The sequence below is a fragment of the Pholcus phalangioides genome, unplaced genomic scaffold (assembly GCF_987345545.1).
Source record: "Pholcus phalangioides strain wild (caught in Gottingen) unplaced genomic scaffold, Ppha-v1.0 ptg000007l_1, whole genome shotgun sequence".
Taxonomy (NCBI): domain Eukaryota; kingdom Metazoa; phylum Arthropoda; class Arachnida; order Araneae; family Pholcidae; genus Pholcus; species Pholcus phalangioides.
In genome coordinates, this window is record NW_028301600.1 from 559719 (window position 1) to 572883 (window position 13165).

The 13165-nt window shown below is 38.1% G+C and overlaps 1 protein-coding gene across 3 annotated transcripts in view; it reads left to right on the forward strand.

Moving 5' to 3' along the window:
* The window catches only part of LOC149084775 (uncharacterized), a 188848-nt gene that overhangs the window by 112615 nt on the left and 63068 nt on the right, over positions 1 to 13165 (forward strand). For all 3 annotated transcript variants that reach the window (XM_089232523.1, XM_089232522.1, XM_089232521.1), the window contains exon 4: positions 8950 to 9011. In XM_089232523.1, the coding sequence (XP_089088649.1) occupies positions 8950 to 9011 (62 nt within the window). The remainder of the gene's footprint in view (positions 1 to 8949; positions 9012 to 13165) is intronic.

The window sequence follows — 13165 nt, forward strand, 5'->3', positions numbered from 1 at the left end:
ATTTTTCACACTGAAAATAAATTGAATAATAATAAAAACATAAATCATGTGATTTTTGGTTTCGTCAGACGCATAAATTACGAAACCATTTAGATGAAAGTATTGAAAGAGCATAATAATAAATAAGAGAAGTAGTGTACGATGGTTGTATTATATTGAGCTTCACGAAAAGGAACTTAATTGTGAACATTATTCAGATACATAGATAAGCGAAAATACACTTGAACACATATCTAATAAATATAATAATGCTGTTGCAAGAGAAAGAAAAAATATTCTATAGCTTATTCCTATAGGCCTGCTGGAAGGACTTTTCAGTCCCTTGAGGCTACAAAGTGTTTGTTTGTAATAGGTGTGCATCCATTTTTTTGTGTATTATATGTTTGTATTTGTGCAACATAGGTCTAGATTTATGTACTGCATTCTAGTATTCGAGTAACACATGTTTGTATTCGTGTAAAACATGTCTGAATTTGTGTATTATATGTTTGTATTTGTGAAATAAAAAAAAAATCGTTTACATTATTAAATTTTTTCTGATAAGGGAAATTTATGAAAAGAGGTTTTTAAAAATTTTATTACTTACATTTGAAATCAAAAAGAAAAAAATTAACTTTTTACTTAATTTTTTTTTTTATCAAAAATTTCAATGCATGCGATATTACCATGCAAATTAATTTCTAAATGAAGAGATCAGCTATATTAAGGTCATTATTGGTTCTCTTAAATGTTCAATCTACAGGATAAATTTACTCACACTGTGTGTTTGTTTATGAACATTTTCATTTTTAACAAGTCGCATGCCACGAATACTATCACTTCTATCGAAGGATTATCTGTAACATCAGTGCGCCATTTTGTATTTTTCTTTCTCGTGAGTTTTATTTAGCGTGTTTATTTTTTGGATCAAACACTGCGGTGTTTTCTTTATTTTTCCAGATTGTGAGTTTATTTTCTTTAGTTTGATTTTGTCACTGGATTTTTAGGACTTCCATTGCTGGATTTGCGAAATAAGTGTTTTTTCTTATTGCTCTCAAATTCATAATTTTCGTTGTGTATTTTCGGTCCACTTAAATTTTATATTCCACTCTCATTTAACTCGAGGTCAAAGCGTTACGAGAGCCGATTATTACGGAGCCACCTGTCGATGAAGAAGCAATCTCCACGAACAAGGACAATTTAGAGGGCGATTGGGTGGTGAGGGATGAGGTAGAGAGGGATAGTCATAGGAGTTTAATCATCGGTGATTCTATGGTCAGGGAATTGGGGAATAGAGCGTGTAGGAATTTTCGGGGTTTCGAGCGCTGTTGTGTTCCTGGGGGGAAGATCATCGCTGAAAGTTGACCTGGCGGGTAATCCTGTGGCTGGGAACGAATCAGGTAGGAGCGAATATTAGTGAGTCTCTGTCAGAGTACCGGGATTTACTATTATCCGCTAAGGAGGGGGGGGGGGGGTTCAGATGTGGCAGTGATTCCAGTGCTGCCAACGGGTAGTAGGGGGTATAGGAGTAGGATCCACCAATTCAATATAGGCCTGAAGGACATTCGCTCCTCACTTGGGATCACGTTCTTGGAGCTTTCCGCATTTACCGATAGGTGGCTTCGTTCGGATAGGATCCATCTAAATAAGAGGGGGTCTGGGAGGTTTACGATAGTCTTAGGTTAGATTTTTTACTCCCAGACCACGTAGTCGGGAATGCGGGTTAGTTAATGATAATCACAACAGTACTGACGGGGAATTACCCACCTCCGACTTGGATGGCTTCTCGATTGACACTAAATCACAGGACAAATTAAAATATGTGCTAATAAACGCCAGGAGCGTGGGAAATAAGAAATTTTTTAGAAACTATGATAGTTGTGGAGGGCCTGGATCTTATAGCGATTATTGAATCTTGGGCAAACGATGGGGATGAATTTTTCTTACACATCTCAGGATACGATACTTTTTTGAGAAATAGATCTGATAGGAAAGGGGGTGGAGTGTTGATATACGTGAAATCATGTTTGAGGGCTAAAGAGTGTAACGTGCAGAGAAGTGATATTGACACTATATGGGTTGAGCATGTGAACCAAAGAAATCATACGCTTATTGTTGGGGTTTGTTAGGGGTTGTCGAATAGAGATGCAAACTACATCGCCAAATTGCATGATGAAATTTCCTACATGTGTAAGCATAAGAGGGTTATCATACTAGGGGATTTCAATTACCCAGGTATTGATTGGGAGAACCTTTCATCTGGAAATAAGTATGAGAGAGACTTTCTTAAGTTGTTGCTCGAAAATTTTTTTTATCAGCATGTATCAGAAGCCACTGGGGGCACTGCTATTTTGGATTTAGTTCTAACTAGTTGCGAGGATCTTGTTGAACATGCTTCGGTGGGGAAAGAGTTTTCTTCCAGTGATCATCGTACAGTCAGATTTCACTAACTTTTCCTCAGGTAAGGTTGATAACAAAAGACTGGTTCCTTGTTTTCGGAGAACTAACTTTGATTTTTTTGAGAGGAAGGTTAGCGGAAGTTTTCAAAGACCGATTGGAATCAGTGGGGGTGGTAAGTCAATGGGAAGAATTTAGTACGAAGCTGTCCTCTGTTTTCTCTGTTTTGCACGACGTCCTACCCTTTGTTCGAAAAAAGCGTGTTTGTACATCGTACCCTCTATGGTTCACGGATAGCTTGCGTAACCTTTATCTTAAAAAGAAAAGAGCATTCAGATAGGTCACCTCGTCCACTTTTATACTATCATTGTTTACTGATTAAAGAAGCCTGTTGAAGAAAGTGATAAGGGATAGTAAAAAGGAAGTTGAATCTAGGTTGGCGGATAACATTGGCTCTGACCCAAAATCATTTTTTAGATACGTCAATAATGGATATAAGGGTACAGTTGGCCCCCTTTCGATAGGAGGGTCTAGGTTAGAGAGCAATGTAGACGTGTAGTGCTTTCAATGACTTTTTCGCGTCGGTTTTTAAGGAGGTCCTGAATCTTCTAAAAAATGTATGTGCAAGCAAGGCACCAGAACCAGATGATATCTATCCCAGGGTCCGCAGGGAATGTGCTAATGAATTGATGGGCCAGTCGCACAGATATACAGGAGTAGTGTTGCTGAGGGTATCGTCCCAAGGGATTGGAAACTTGCTAATGTTGTTCCGATATTTAAGAAGGGTAGTAGAGAAGCTGTGTCTAATTATCATCCAGTGAGTTTGACGAGTTCCCTCTCGAGAATTTTGGAAGTTATCATCAAAAGGCAATTTGTGAAGTGGCTAGAAGAGAATAATGTATTGTCGGATAATCAGCATGAGTTCCGTAAGGGGAAGTCATGTATAACTAACCTCCTTTGCTTCTATGATCACGTGACTAAGGCTTCTGGTAAAAGCAAAAATATTGATGTTGTTTTCCAGAAGGCATTCGATCGGGTCCAACATGGCAAACTATTGAAGCGTTTACACGACATTGGGATTGGGGGCAACTTGCTGAATTGGATAGAATCGTGGTTAAGAGATAAGTCGCAACGAGTTATGGTGAACGGGGAATTCTCTGGTTGGACAGGCGTCACAAGTGCAGTTCCTCAAAGAAGTGTCCTTGGCCCCCATACTTGTTTTCACTTTTTATCGATAATCTCGATCAGGGTATCGATGGGATTGCAAATTCACAGATGACGTGAAGCTAATGGGGGCAATCGGGAATTAAAGCGATAGGGAGTTACTCCAGAGAGACAAACTTAAACAGAATTGCAGCATGGGCAAATTAATGGAGCATGACGTTTAGCGTTGATAAGTGCATGGTCGCTCATTTTGGTTCGAACAACCCACGGTTCTCTTACGAGTTGAATGGTGTCACTATCCCGGATACAACTAGGGTCACCGATTTGGGAATTCTCATTGACGAGCATCTTAGGTTTTCTGAACATTGTTCAGCGGTGGTCAAAAAAGCGAGTAGAATGCTTGGTCTCATTTTCAAAAAGGTCTCTTCGCGTTCTCCTAAAGTGATTCTTCCTCTTTTTCGAGGCTTAGTTCGTCCGGGACTGGCGTATGCTGTAAGGTTTTGGAGACCATATCTACAGAGAGACATAGATTTGGTTGAAGGGGTGCGTGTCCTTATTGGTACGGGACTTGAGTTATGGAAACACCAAACATGGCCTCCGCTCTGTCCCTTGTGGGATATAAGCAGGCTACTTTGCGGCTGGGCCATGCTGGAGAAAGAAAAAGCCCCGCCAGCCACCAAGACCACTGGTCGACCTCCAACCCACTACAAACACTAACACCAAACATGACCCAGCTCTGAAGCAGATTACCTAGCGGCTGGACCATGCTGGAGAAACTCTCTTGATGTCCGGGCCTGGCAGGCACCCCCGGCTCGTAAGCCACAGGACCCAACTCCGCCGGGGCCCTCACGGCAATCATACCCACAAAGTCCCCGAAAACCACATCCGGCCGCCATGGAATCCGGGCGGATCGCCCGCAAGAGACCAATGAAAACATTCCGAGCTATTCGCCTTCATCACCGTACTCTGTCCCCAACCATCAGCCAATCTGCAACACCAAGTTCTCTCATCTTGTCTTCTGTTGGAAGGGTTTTTTCATAGGTCCGAACCTGAAATTAGAACATGAAAAACAGGATACACACATGTACAATGAACTATAAATGTGTAAGTGGGAATTATCGATACCGACCAATTGCTGGTAATAATATCACAAGACTGAAGGAGTTGGGGGGAAATTTTCATTGCCAGTTAGAGACATATTTAGATATGGATATTATAGTCCAAATGATGAGATCATGTCCGGAGAAATTTCAAAGTTCACTTGAATATATAAAGTTCAGTTGTGCACTAGTGGATTCACCGGGGGTATACACTCGAACACATGAATATATTGATGAATAACAATAATTATGGAGTTTCGTATAGCAGTTGAGAAAGTATATATAATGTTTTTATAAGTAAGTGTGACCGGGTACAACGTCAGAGTTTTCATAACAGATGGGCTCTGGGAATGATCTAGACAAAAAGCGATGCCACGAAACGTAAGATATATAGAATACATACATGATGATACGATGTAAACATTGTATAGTATATAGCATATGCGTAGTAAATATACATGAAATTAGATAAAATTTAATTATATATGCGTATAGGACAACATCCACAAACTATGCATGATTCAATAATAAAAATTCAGTCAACAATTCAATCAAAAATAAAAATTCAATCAACAATGCAATCAATAATAAAATGCAATCAACAATTGCACTCAGCCCAGCAAAGCAGAGTAGCAAAATTCAAACAAGATCTTATTAAACATTGAATCTGAAGTATATGCTTTGGATAAATAATATATCATATATGAACATGGAAAGAATACATATTGGCATCACTGACAATGACAATGTCATCAAAAATATCACTATATATTTTATAGCATATGGGGTTAGGAAAGACGTCGCAATTAAGGTACATGGTCTGAGTACGAATCAGATTCCAAGGGATCTTCTCTGTCTTGATATGCCATAATTCTTTTTTGATTGTTTCCCATAAAGTTAGGGATTATTAAATCATTACCAGGATTTTGGAAGACCTTCAATTTCCGAGACTGTATCAGCAACAGGGATTTGTAAGTGGAAGTCTGTGGGAAGAAGTAAGTGGGGGACGTCGATGAGTAAATATTTGGTGAATTCATAGTTTCCTGCCGAGCATGAAAGTGACATGAAACATCAATTTTTTGTGAATACGCATAAATCAAATAGAAGAATAATATGCTGTCAGTAGGGACTTATAATCAAGACCTGATGTTGGTATTTACCTTCGAAAGCTGGATATTTATGTACCATTTATGCGATTTTCTCTATTGAAAAGTGTAGATTTCTTTTGATTCATTAGTTTTGATAAGACCTTTCAAATTTCCCGCAAGTGCGGAGCTATGTGCTGCTGCAGCTTTAACCCATCTCTGGGGGGGGGGGAGGCTCTGAATACCGGACGAAATATATAAGTAAATAATACGGCGAATTCAAACATTTAGATGATTTGATTTTTTTTGCAGTGTCCCTGAATATATAATCAACTGGGTTGATACAAACGAAAATAGGTAAGTCAAGGAACTGTAACATAACGTCAAAATGAACAGTTATTTCATCACACATAATATTATTTAACAAAATCACAAATTATATTTGATTTTATGCAGCACTTCATATGATTTCTGAGAACAGAAAATGTGCGTATAGTAAAAGTTATGTTCGCTTGTTTTCTTTACGAAATTATTTTAAGTACATCCCCCTAGCCAAATACAAATACAACGCCAAAACAGGCAAAATGCCCAACGAGGTGGCTGAGAAAAAGATGCCCATAAAAATATGCATGTCATATATTTCAAAAATACAGCAACCCAATCAAAAATGCAATTAATAAAAATTATAAACAATATATGCACGTGATAAAATATTATACAATGCCCATAAAGAATTCTTATGGTTGTCTCAACAACGTTCAGAAAACCTAAGCCGCTCGTCAATGAGAATTCCCAAATCGGTGACCCTAGTTGCATCCGAAATAGTGAAACCATTGAACTCGTAAGAGAACCGTTGGTTGTTGGAACCAAAATGAGCGACCATGCACTTATCTACGCTAAACGCCATGCTCCATTCATTTGCCCATGCTGCAATCCTGTTTAAGTTGGTCTGGAGCAACTCCCTATCGCTTTGATTCCCGATTACCCCCATTAGCTTCTCATCATCTGCGAATTTGCTAGTAATCCCATCGATACACTGATCGAGTTTATCGATAAAAAGTGAAAAAAGTATAGGGCCGAGGACACTTCCTTGAGGAACTCCACTTGTGACGTCTGTCCAACCAGAGAATTTCCCGTTCACCATAAATCGTTGCGACTTATCTCTTAACCACAATTCTATCCAATTCAGCAAGTTGCCCTCAATTTCAATCACGTGTAAACGCTTCAAGAGTTTGAGATGTTGGACCCGATCGAATGCCTTCTGGAAATCAAGGTAAACAACGTCTACATTTTTGCTCTTACCCAAAGCCTTAGTCACGTGATCATAGAAGCAAAGGAGGTTAGTTACACATGACTTCCCCTTCCTGAACCTATGCTGATTTGCCGATAATACATTATTCTTGTCTTCACAAATTGCCTTTTGATGATAATTTCCAAAATTTTCGACAGGGAGCTCGTCAAACTCACTGGACGATAATTGGACACAGCTTCTCTACTACCCTTCTTAAATATCGGAACAACATTAGCAAGTTTCCAATCCCTTGGGACGATACCCTCAGCAACACTACTCTGGTATATCCGTGCGACTGGCCCCAACAATTCAGTAGAAAATTCCCTGAGGATCTGGGATAGATATCATCTGGTCCTGGGGCTTTGCTTGCACATACATTTCTTAGAAGATTTAGGACCTCCACGTCTTCTACTTGGATATCGTTGAGGGTTTTATTACCCCATGCAACACCCGTATATCGAATACCGTTATCTCCATTAAAAACCGACGTGAAAAAGTAATTGAAAGCACTACACTTGCCTACATTGCCCTCTAACCTAGAGCCTCCTATGGAGAGGGGGCCAACTGTTCCCTTACATCCATTATTAACGTATCGAAAAAATGATTTTGCGTCAGAGCCAATGTTATCTGCCAACCTATATTCAACTTCCTTTTTACTATCCCTTATCGCTTTCTTCAACACTCTTCTTTTATCAGTAAAGAACGATAGGTCATCTCGTCTGCTTATTCTCTCTGAATGCTCTTTTCTTTTCAAGATAAACGTTACGCAAGCTATCCGTGAACCATAGGAGGTGCGATGTACAAACACGCTTTTTTCCAACAAAGGGTATGACGTCGTGCAAAACAGAGGACAGCTTCATACTAAATTCTTTTCATTGACTTACCACACCTACTGATTCTAACCTGTCTTTATAAACTTCCGCTATCCTTCCTCTCAAAACATCAAAGTTAGTTCTCCGAAAACAAGGATCCATTCTTTTGTTATCAACCTTACCCCAGGAAAAGTTAGTGAAATCTGACTACGCGATGATCACTGGAAGAAAAAACTGTTCCCCCACCGAAATATGTTCAACAAGATCCTCAGAACCAGTAAGAACTAAATCCACAATAGCAGTGCCCCCAGTGGCTTCTGATACATGCTGATAAAAAAAATTTTCGAGCAACAACTTAAGAAAGTCTCTCTCATACTTATTTCCAGATGAAAGGTTCTCCCAATCAATACCTGGGTAATTGAAATCCCCTAGTATGATAACCCTCTTATGCTTACACATGTAGGAAATTTCATCATGCAATTTGGCGATGTAGTTTGCATCTCTATTCGACAACCCCTAACAAACCCCAACAATAAGCGTATGATTTCTTTGGTTCACATGCTCAACCCATATAGTGTCAATATCACTTCTCTGCACGTTACACTCTCTAGCCTTCAAACATGATTTCACGTATATCAACACTCCACCCCCTTTCCTATCAGATCTATTTCTCAAAAAAGCATCGCATCCTGAGATGTGTAAGAAAGATTCATCCCCATCGTTTGCCCAAGATTCCGTAATGGCTATAAGATCCAAGCCCTCCACAACTATCATAGTTTCTAGAAAAATCTTTCTTTTTACCCAAGCTCCTGGCATTTATTAGACAAAAACAAGGCGGAAAAAAGACGATATTGAGTGAAAAAAGAACGTGTTTTTAATCTCTCCGACGAGACGTTTTAGGGTTGCTTTGTTAGGTGCACACGCACGTAACACTAGTAGTGCCGGAATGGTGATTTTATTTCTTCCATTGCTCTCTTGACGTAATATTACGTCAGAAACACCGGACTGGTTAAAATAATGAATTCATCTATACATTTAAAGCCTACAATTTGATGTAGTGTGATAATTTTTGTTTCATAAAAATGTAAAATAATATACTTCTCGCATTGTTTTACTTACAGCCCTACTACAGAAGAGATCATTGCTTGGGGAGAATCATTCGACAAACTCATGAAATCTTCTAGTGAGTCATTTTCACTTTTTTCGAGTAAAAATGCAAAATGATAGTCGTATTCCATTTAGGAGATGAGATGAAGTTCAAAAAAATTCTATAGCTTTTTTTCCAAAATATTTGTGGGTAGAACGCAAGAAAACTCGTCATTATTAAGAACTAAAGATTATTTCTTACGTATAAATATTGTATAAACACTGTTATACGAAAAACAACAAACAAAAATAAAATTATATCAAAATCAATAGCACCACAATACACAAAAAGAAATAAATAAATAAAAATTGGAGGAACATGGAAGAGCAAGTCATCGAAAAATATATATCAAAATTTAGGAATTCCCGGGGTATCTTAATTGCTACTAATTTGTAGCGAGATATCCCGGAGCCTCCTATTAACAAATCGCCGGTGGAACCTCGGTTTATGAGCACAATGAACAGTATGAACAATGATTTCAATATCAATTCAAAACTAATTTCCATTAATCAGTCGTGATTCGGAAAACGGTCTCAGATAGACCAATCACGAAATTAAAAGTTCCACTCATGTATATCAATAGCAAGGGGTTTTAAACGACCCATTACGTTTAAAAGAAAACCAATATCAAGTGGTCAAATCGTCTAAAGTTTGATATACAAATATTTATTGATCAGAAAATATCTATATCTAAATTATCGAATTTGAGAAACAAAATATCACCAAATTAATACAAAGCAACGCTTACCACAAAAAATGTTTTTCCAAAAAAAAGGTTCAAAAGAAGAATCAAATTAAAATCATCCATTATGACACTTTTTACGAGTAATATGTCCGTGAAACAATACTGAGAAATTTCAAAACATAATACCAATTAATCAATTTAATCCTAAGGAATTAAAATTTATTCAGAGATTGAAATGCCTTGCATTATACTATAACTATATGCACAATGCATTAAGAACCATAGCGTTTGACTAAACAATAGTAATAAAAGACGAATGATCACATAAAACGCTAGAAAATTTCAAAATCTTCATCAAGTCAAGCGAACAACCTGCTCGCGACAGAAAAAAAAATCCCCTCAACTTTCGGGGTTTTATAAACAAAAAGAAAAATTATACAACAAATCAACAAATTCACCGTGTCAAAATAAATACGTAATATAAACCCGTAAAAACTTTTGGGATAACTTAAAAATATATAACTTAAATAAAAATGTCACGAAATTCAGTATTCACATATTATTATTCACAATATAGTTAGGAAAAGTTCTTTCCTCCTTTTTCTTCTCCACCTCCACAACTGCTCAACAATACTCGAGATTAATTGATTTTCTGATGACTCTTATGCAAAACTCATACCATCGACTCGACCCCTCTTGTGTATCTATCAATTAATGTCAGACAATATCGAAAATTTAAAATGGTCGGTAGAGGACCAATTAAGTCTAAATGAACGTGCTGAAATCTACCATTCGGCACTGGTATGCGTCCCAATGCTTTAACGGTATGCCTGTGAACTTCAGCCTTTTGGCAAGCAATACAAGTCCGGCACCATTCAGCCACGTTTTCCCAAACACAAGGACAAACATATTTACTTGTTATTTGCCTTAATGTGGATCTTGTACCAACATGCGCTAAATTACGAACAGAAAGAAAAATATTTTTCCTTAATACTTCGGGCACAAATAGACATACAAATTTACTAGAAATATCACAATAAACTGGTTCACTAAAATTAGGTAAATCTACAAGTTACAAATTTAAATTAGATTGACTAGAATTTTCTAGGAGAGAATTCAATTCGGGATCAGCCCGCTGCTATGCCACAAAATTTTCAAAATTAATATTTACAGGAAATTCAATACTTTCAATCCTTGACATCTGCCACAAGATTTTCACAACCAGATACATGACGCACGTCAGTAGTGAATTGAAAAATAAACTCAAGATGACGCAAGCGTCTGGGTGAACATTTTTCGAAATTCTGGCCAAACGCACACGTCAATGATTTTTGATCTGTGTACACACAAAAATTACTTCCTTCTAACATATACCTAAAATGAATAATTGATAAATATATTATAAGTAATTCTTTATCAAACGCAGAATATTTACAATGAGCATTATTTAGTTTCTTAGAAAAAAATGACAAAGGTACAAAATCCATTTTAGTGACTTTATGCAAAGCATCAGCTACTGCAATGTCGCTAGCATCTGTAAACAAAGCTAATTCACAGTCAGGCTCCGGATGGGCAATTGTGTAACAATTACAATAGCATCTTTACATTTTTCAAAAGCAATCACTAGCTCAGAAGTCCATGTTATAGGTTTGTTATTTTTTTTCCTACCACGGAATAATTATGAGTGCATGAAGTACAGCTGAGTGTGATACAAATCAGCGGTAAAAATTTACACATCCCCAAAAATCTACGCAATTCTTTTAAATAGCGAGGTTGTGGGTAATTTGCAATTATTTCGATCTTTTCGAGCAAAGGCCTACAACCATTAGCATCTACTACATGACCTAAAAATGAAACTTCTGAGGCTCCAAATTTACATTTTCATACATTAATTGTTAAGCCATATTTTTGCAATCTTTGGAAGACTAATTTTAAATGATTCATATGTTCTATTTCATTTTGACTGGCCACCAATATATCGTCCAGGTACACAAAAACAAAATCAAGACTAATACAAATATAAATACAACGCCACAACAGGCAAAATGCCCAACGAGGTGGCTGAGAAAAATACAAATACAACGCCACAACAGCCAAATTGCCCAACGAGGTGGCTGACTTAAGAACATCATGGATCCCCGAGCCATTTTTTGGAGGCCCTACCTACTACTACACCACACATGCGCCCCGCCCACAACCCCCCCCCCCCGGAACCCCCCAACGAATCGTTACATGCGGGAATGTGCGTGTACGTGTAGTGAAACCTGATGTGAAGGTTTTTGTTGTTTCTCTGTAATGCTTGTTATGTGTAGTGCTGCCATCTGCCACTAGTTTTTCTAACTATGACTGAAGTGTTATGATTGAATGATTTATTGTTGTAGGACTGTTGCTCTCTGTGGCGAGACTTTTTAACGGGGAGATCGGCTCGCACTTGCGCCTTGAAGTTGGGAACCACAGAAAACCAACTTCAGCCGAACACCACTGTGGGGTTCGAACCCGGATCCTCGCATCGCGAGTCCGTCACTATAACCACTCGACCACCACAGCGGCAAAAAGATGCCCATAAAAATATGGATGTCATATATTTCAAAAATAAAGCAACCCAATTAAAAATGCAATTAATAAAAATTATAAACTATATATACACGTGATAAAAATATTATACAATGCCCATAAAGAATACTTATGGTTGTCTTATTCTAAGTATGGATAGCTTCTCGATTCACCCCAACATGTTTATCGTATTTCTTTTTAAACGTGTCAATTGTGTTACAATTTACTATCTCCGGGGGTAAGCTATTCCATTCATTAACAATCCTATTAGAGAAAAATTCCCTGCGACACCATAGCCTTGCATTGTCCCTTACCAATCGATACTGGTGTCCCCTTGTAAAAACAGTCGATTGGTGGTATACTAAAAGTTCATGGTCCTCCTATCCATCACATTGAAAATTTTGAACACTTCGATCATATCTCCTCGACACATGCGTTCATCCAATGTAAACATATTCAAAAAATGAAGTATCTCTTCATAACTCAAGCCCCGTGTGCCAATAAGAACACGCGCAGCTTTTCTCTGCACCCCTCAACCAAGTCTATGTCCCTCTGTAGGTATGGGCTCCAAAACCTTACAGCATACTCCAGTCCAGGACGCACTAAGCGTCGAAAAAGCGAAAGAATGACTTTTGGAGAACGCGGAGAGACCTTTTTGAAAATGAGACCAAGCATTCTATTCGATTTTTTGACCACCGCTGAACAGTGTTCAGAAAACCTAAGACGCTCTTCAATGAGAATTCCCAAATTGGTGACCCTAGTTGCATCCGGGATAGTGACACCATTCAACTCGTAAGAGAACCGTTGGTTGTTCGAACCAAAATGAGCGACCATGCACTTATCTACGCTAAACGTCATGCCCCATTCATTTGCCCATGCTGCAATTCTGTTTAAGTTTGTCTCTCTGGAGTAACTCCCTATCGCTTTGATTCCCGATTTTCCCCTATAGCTT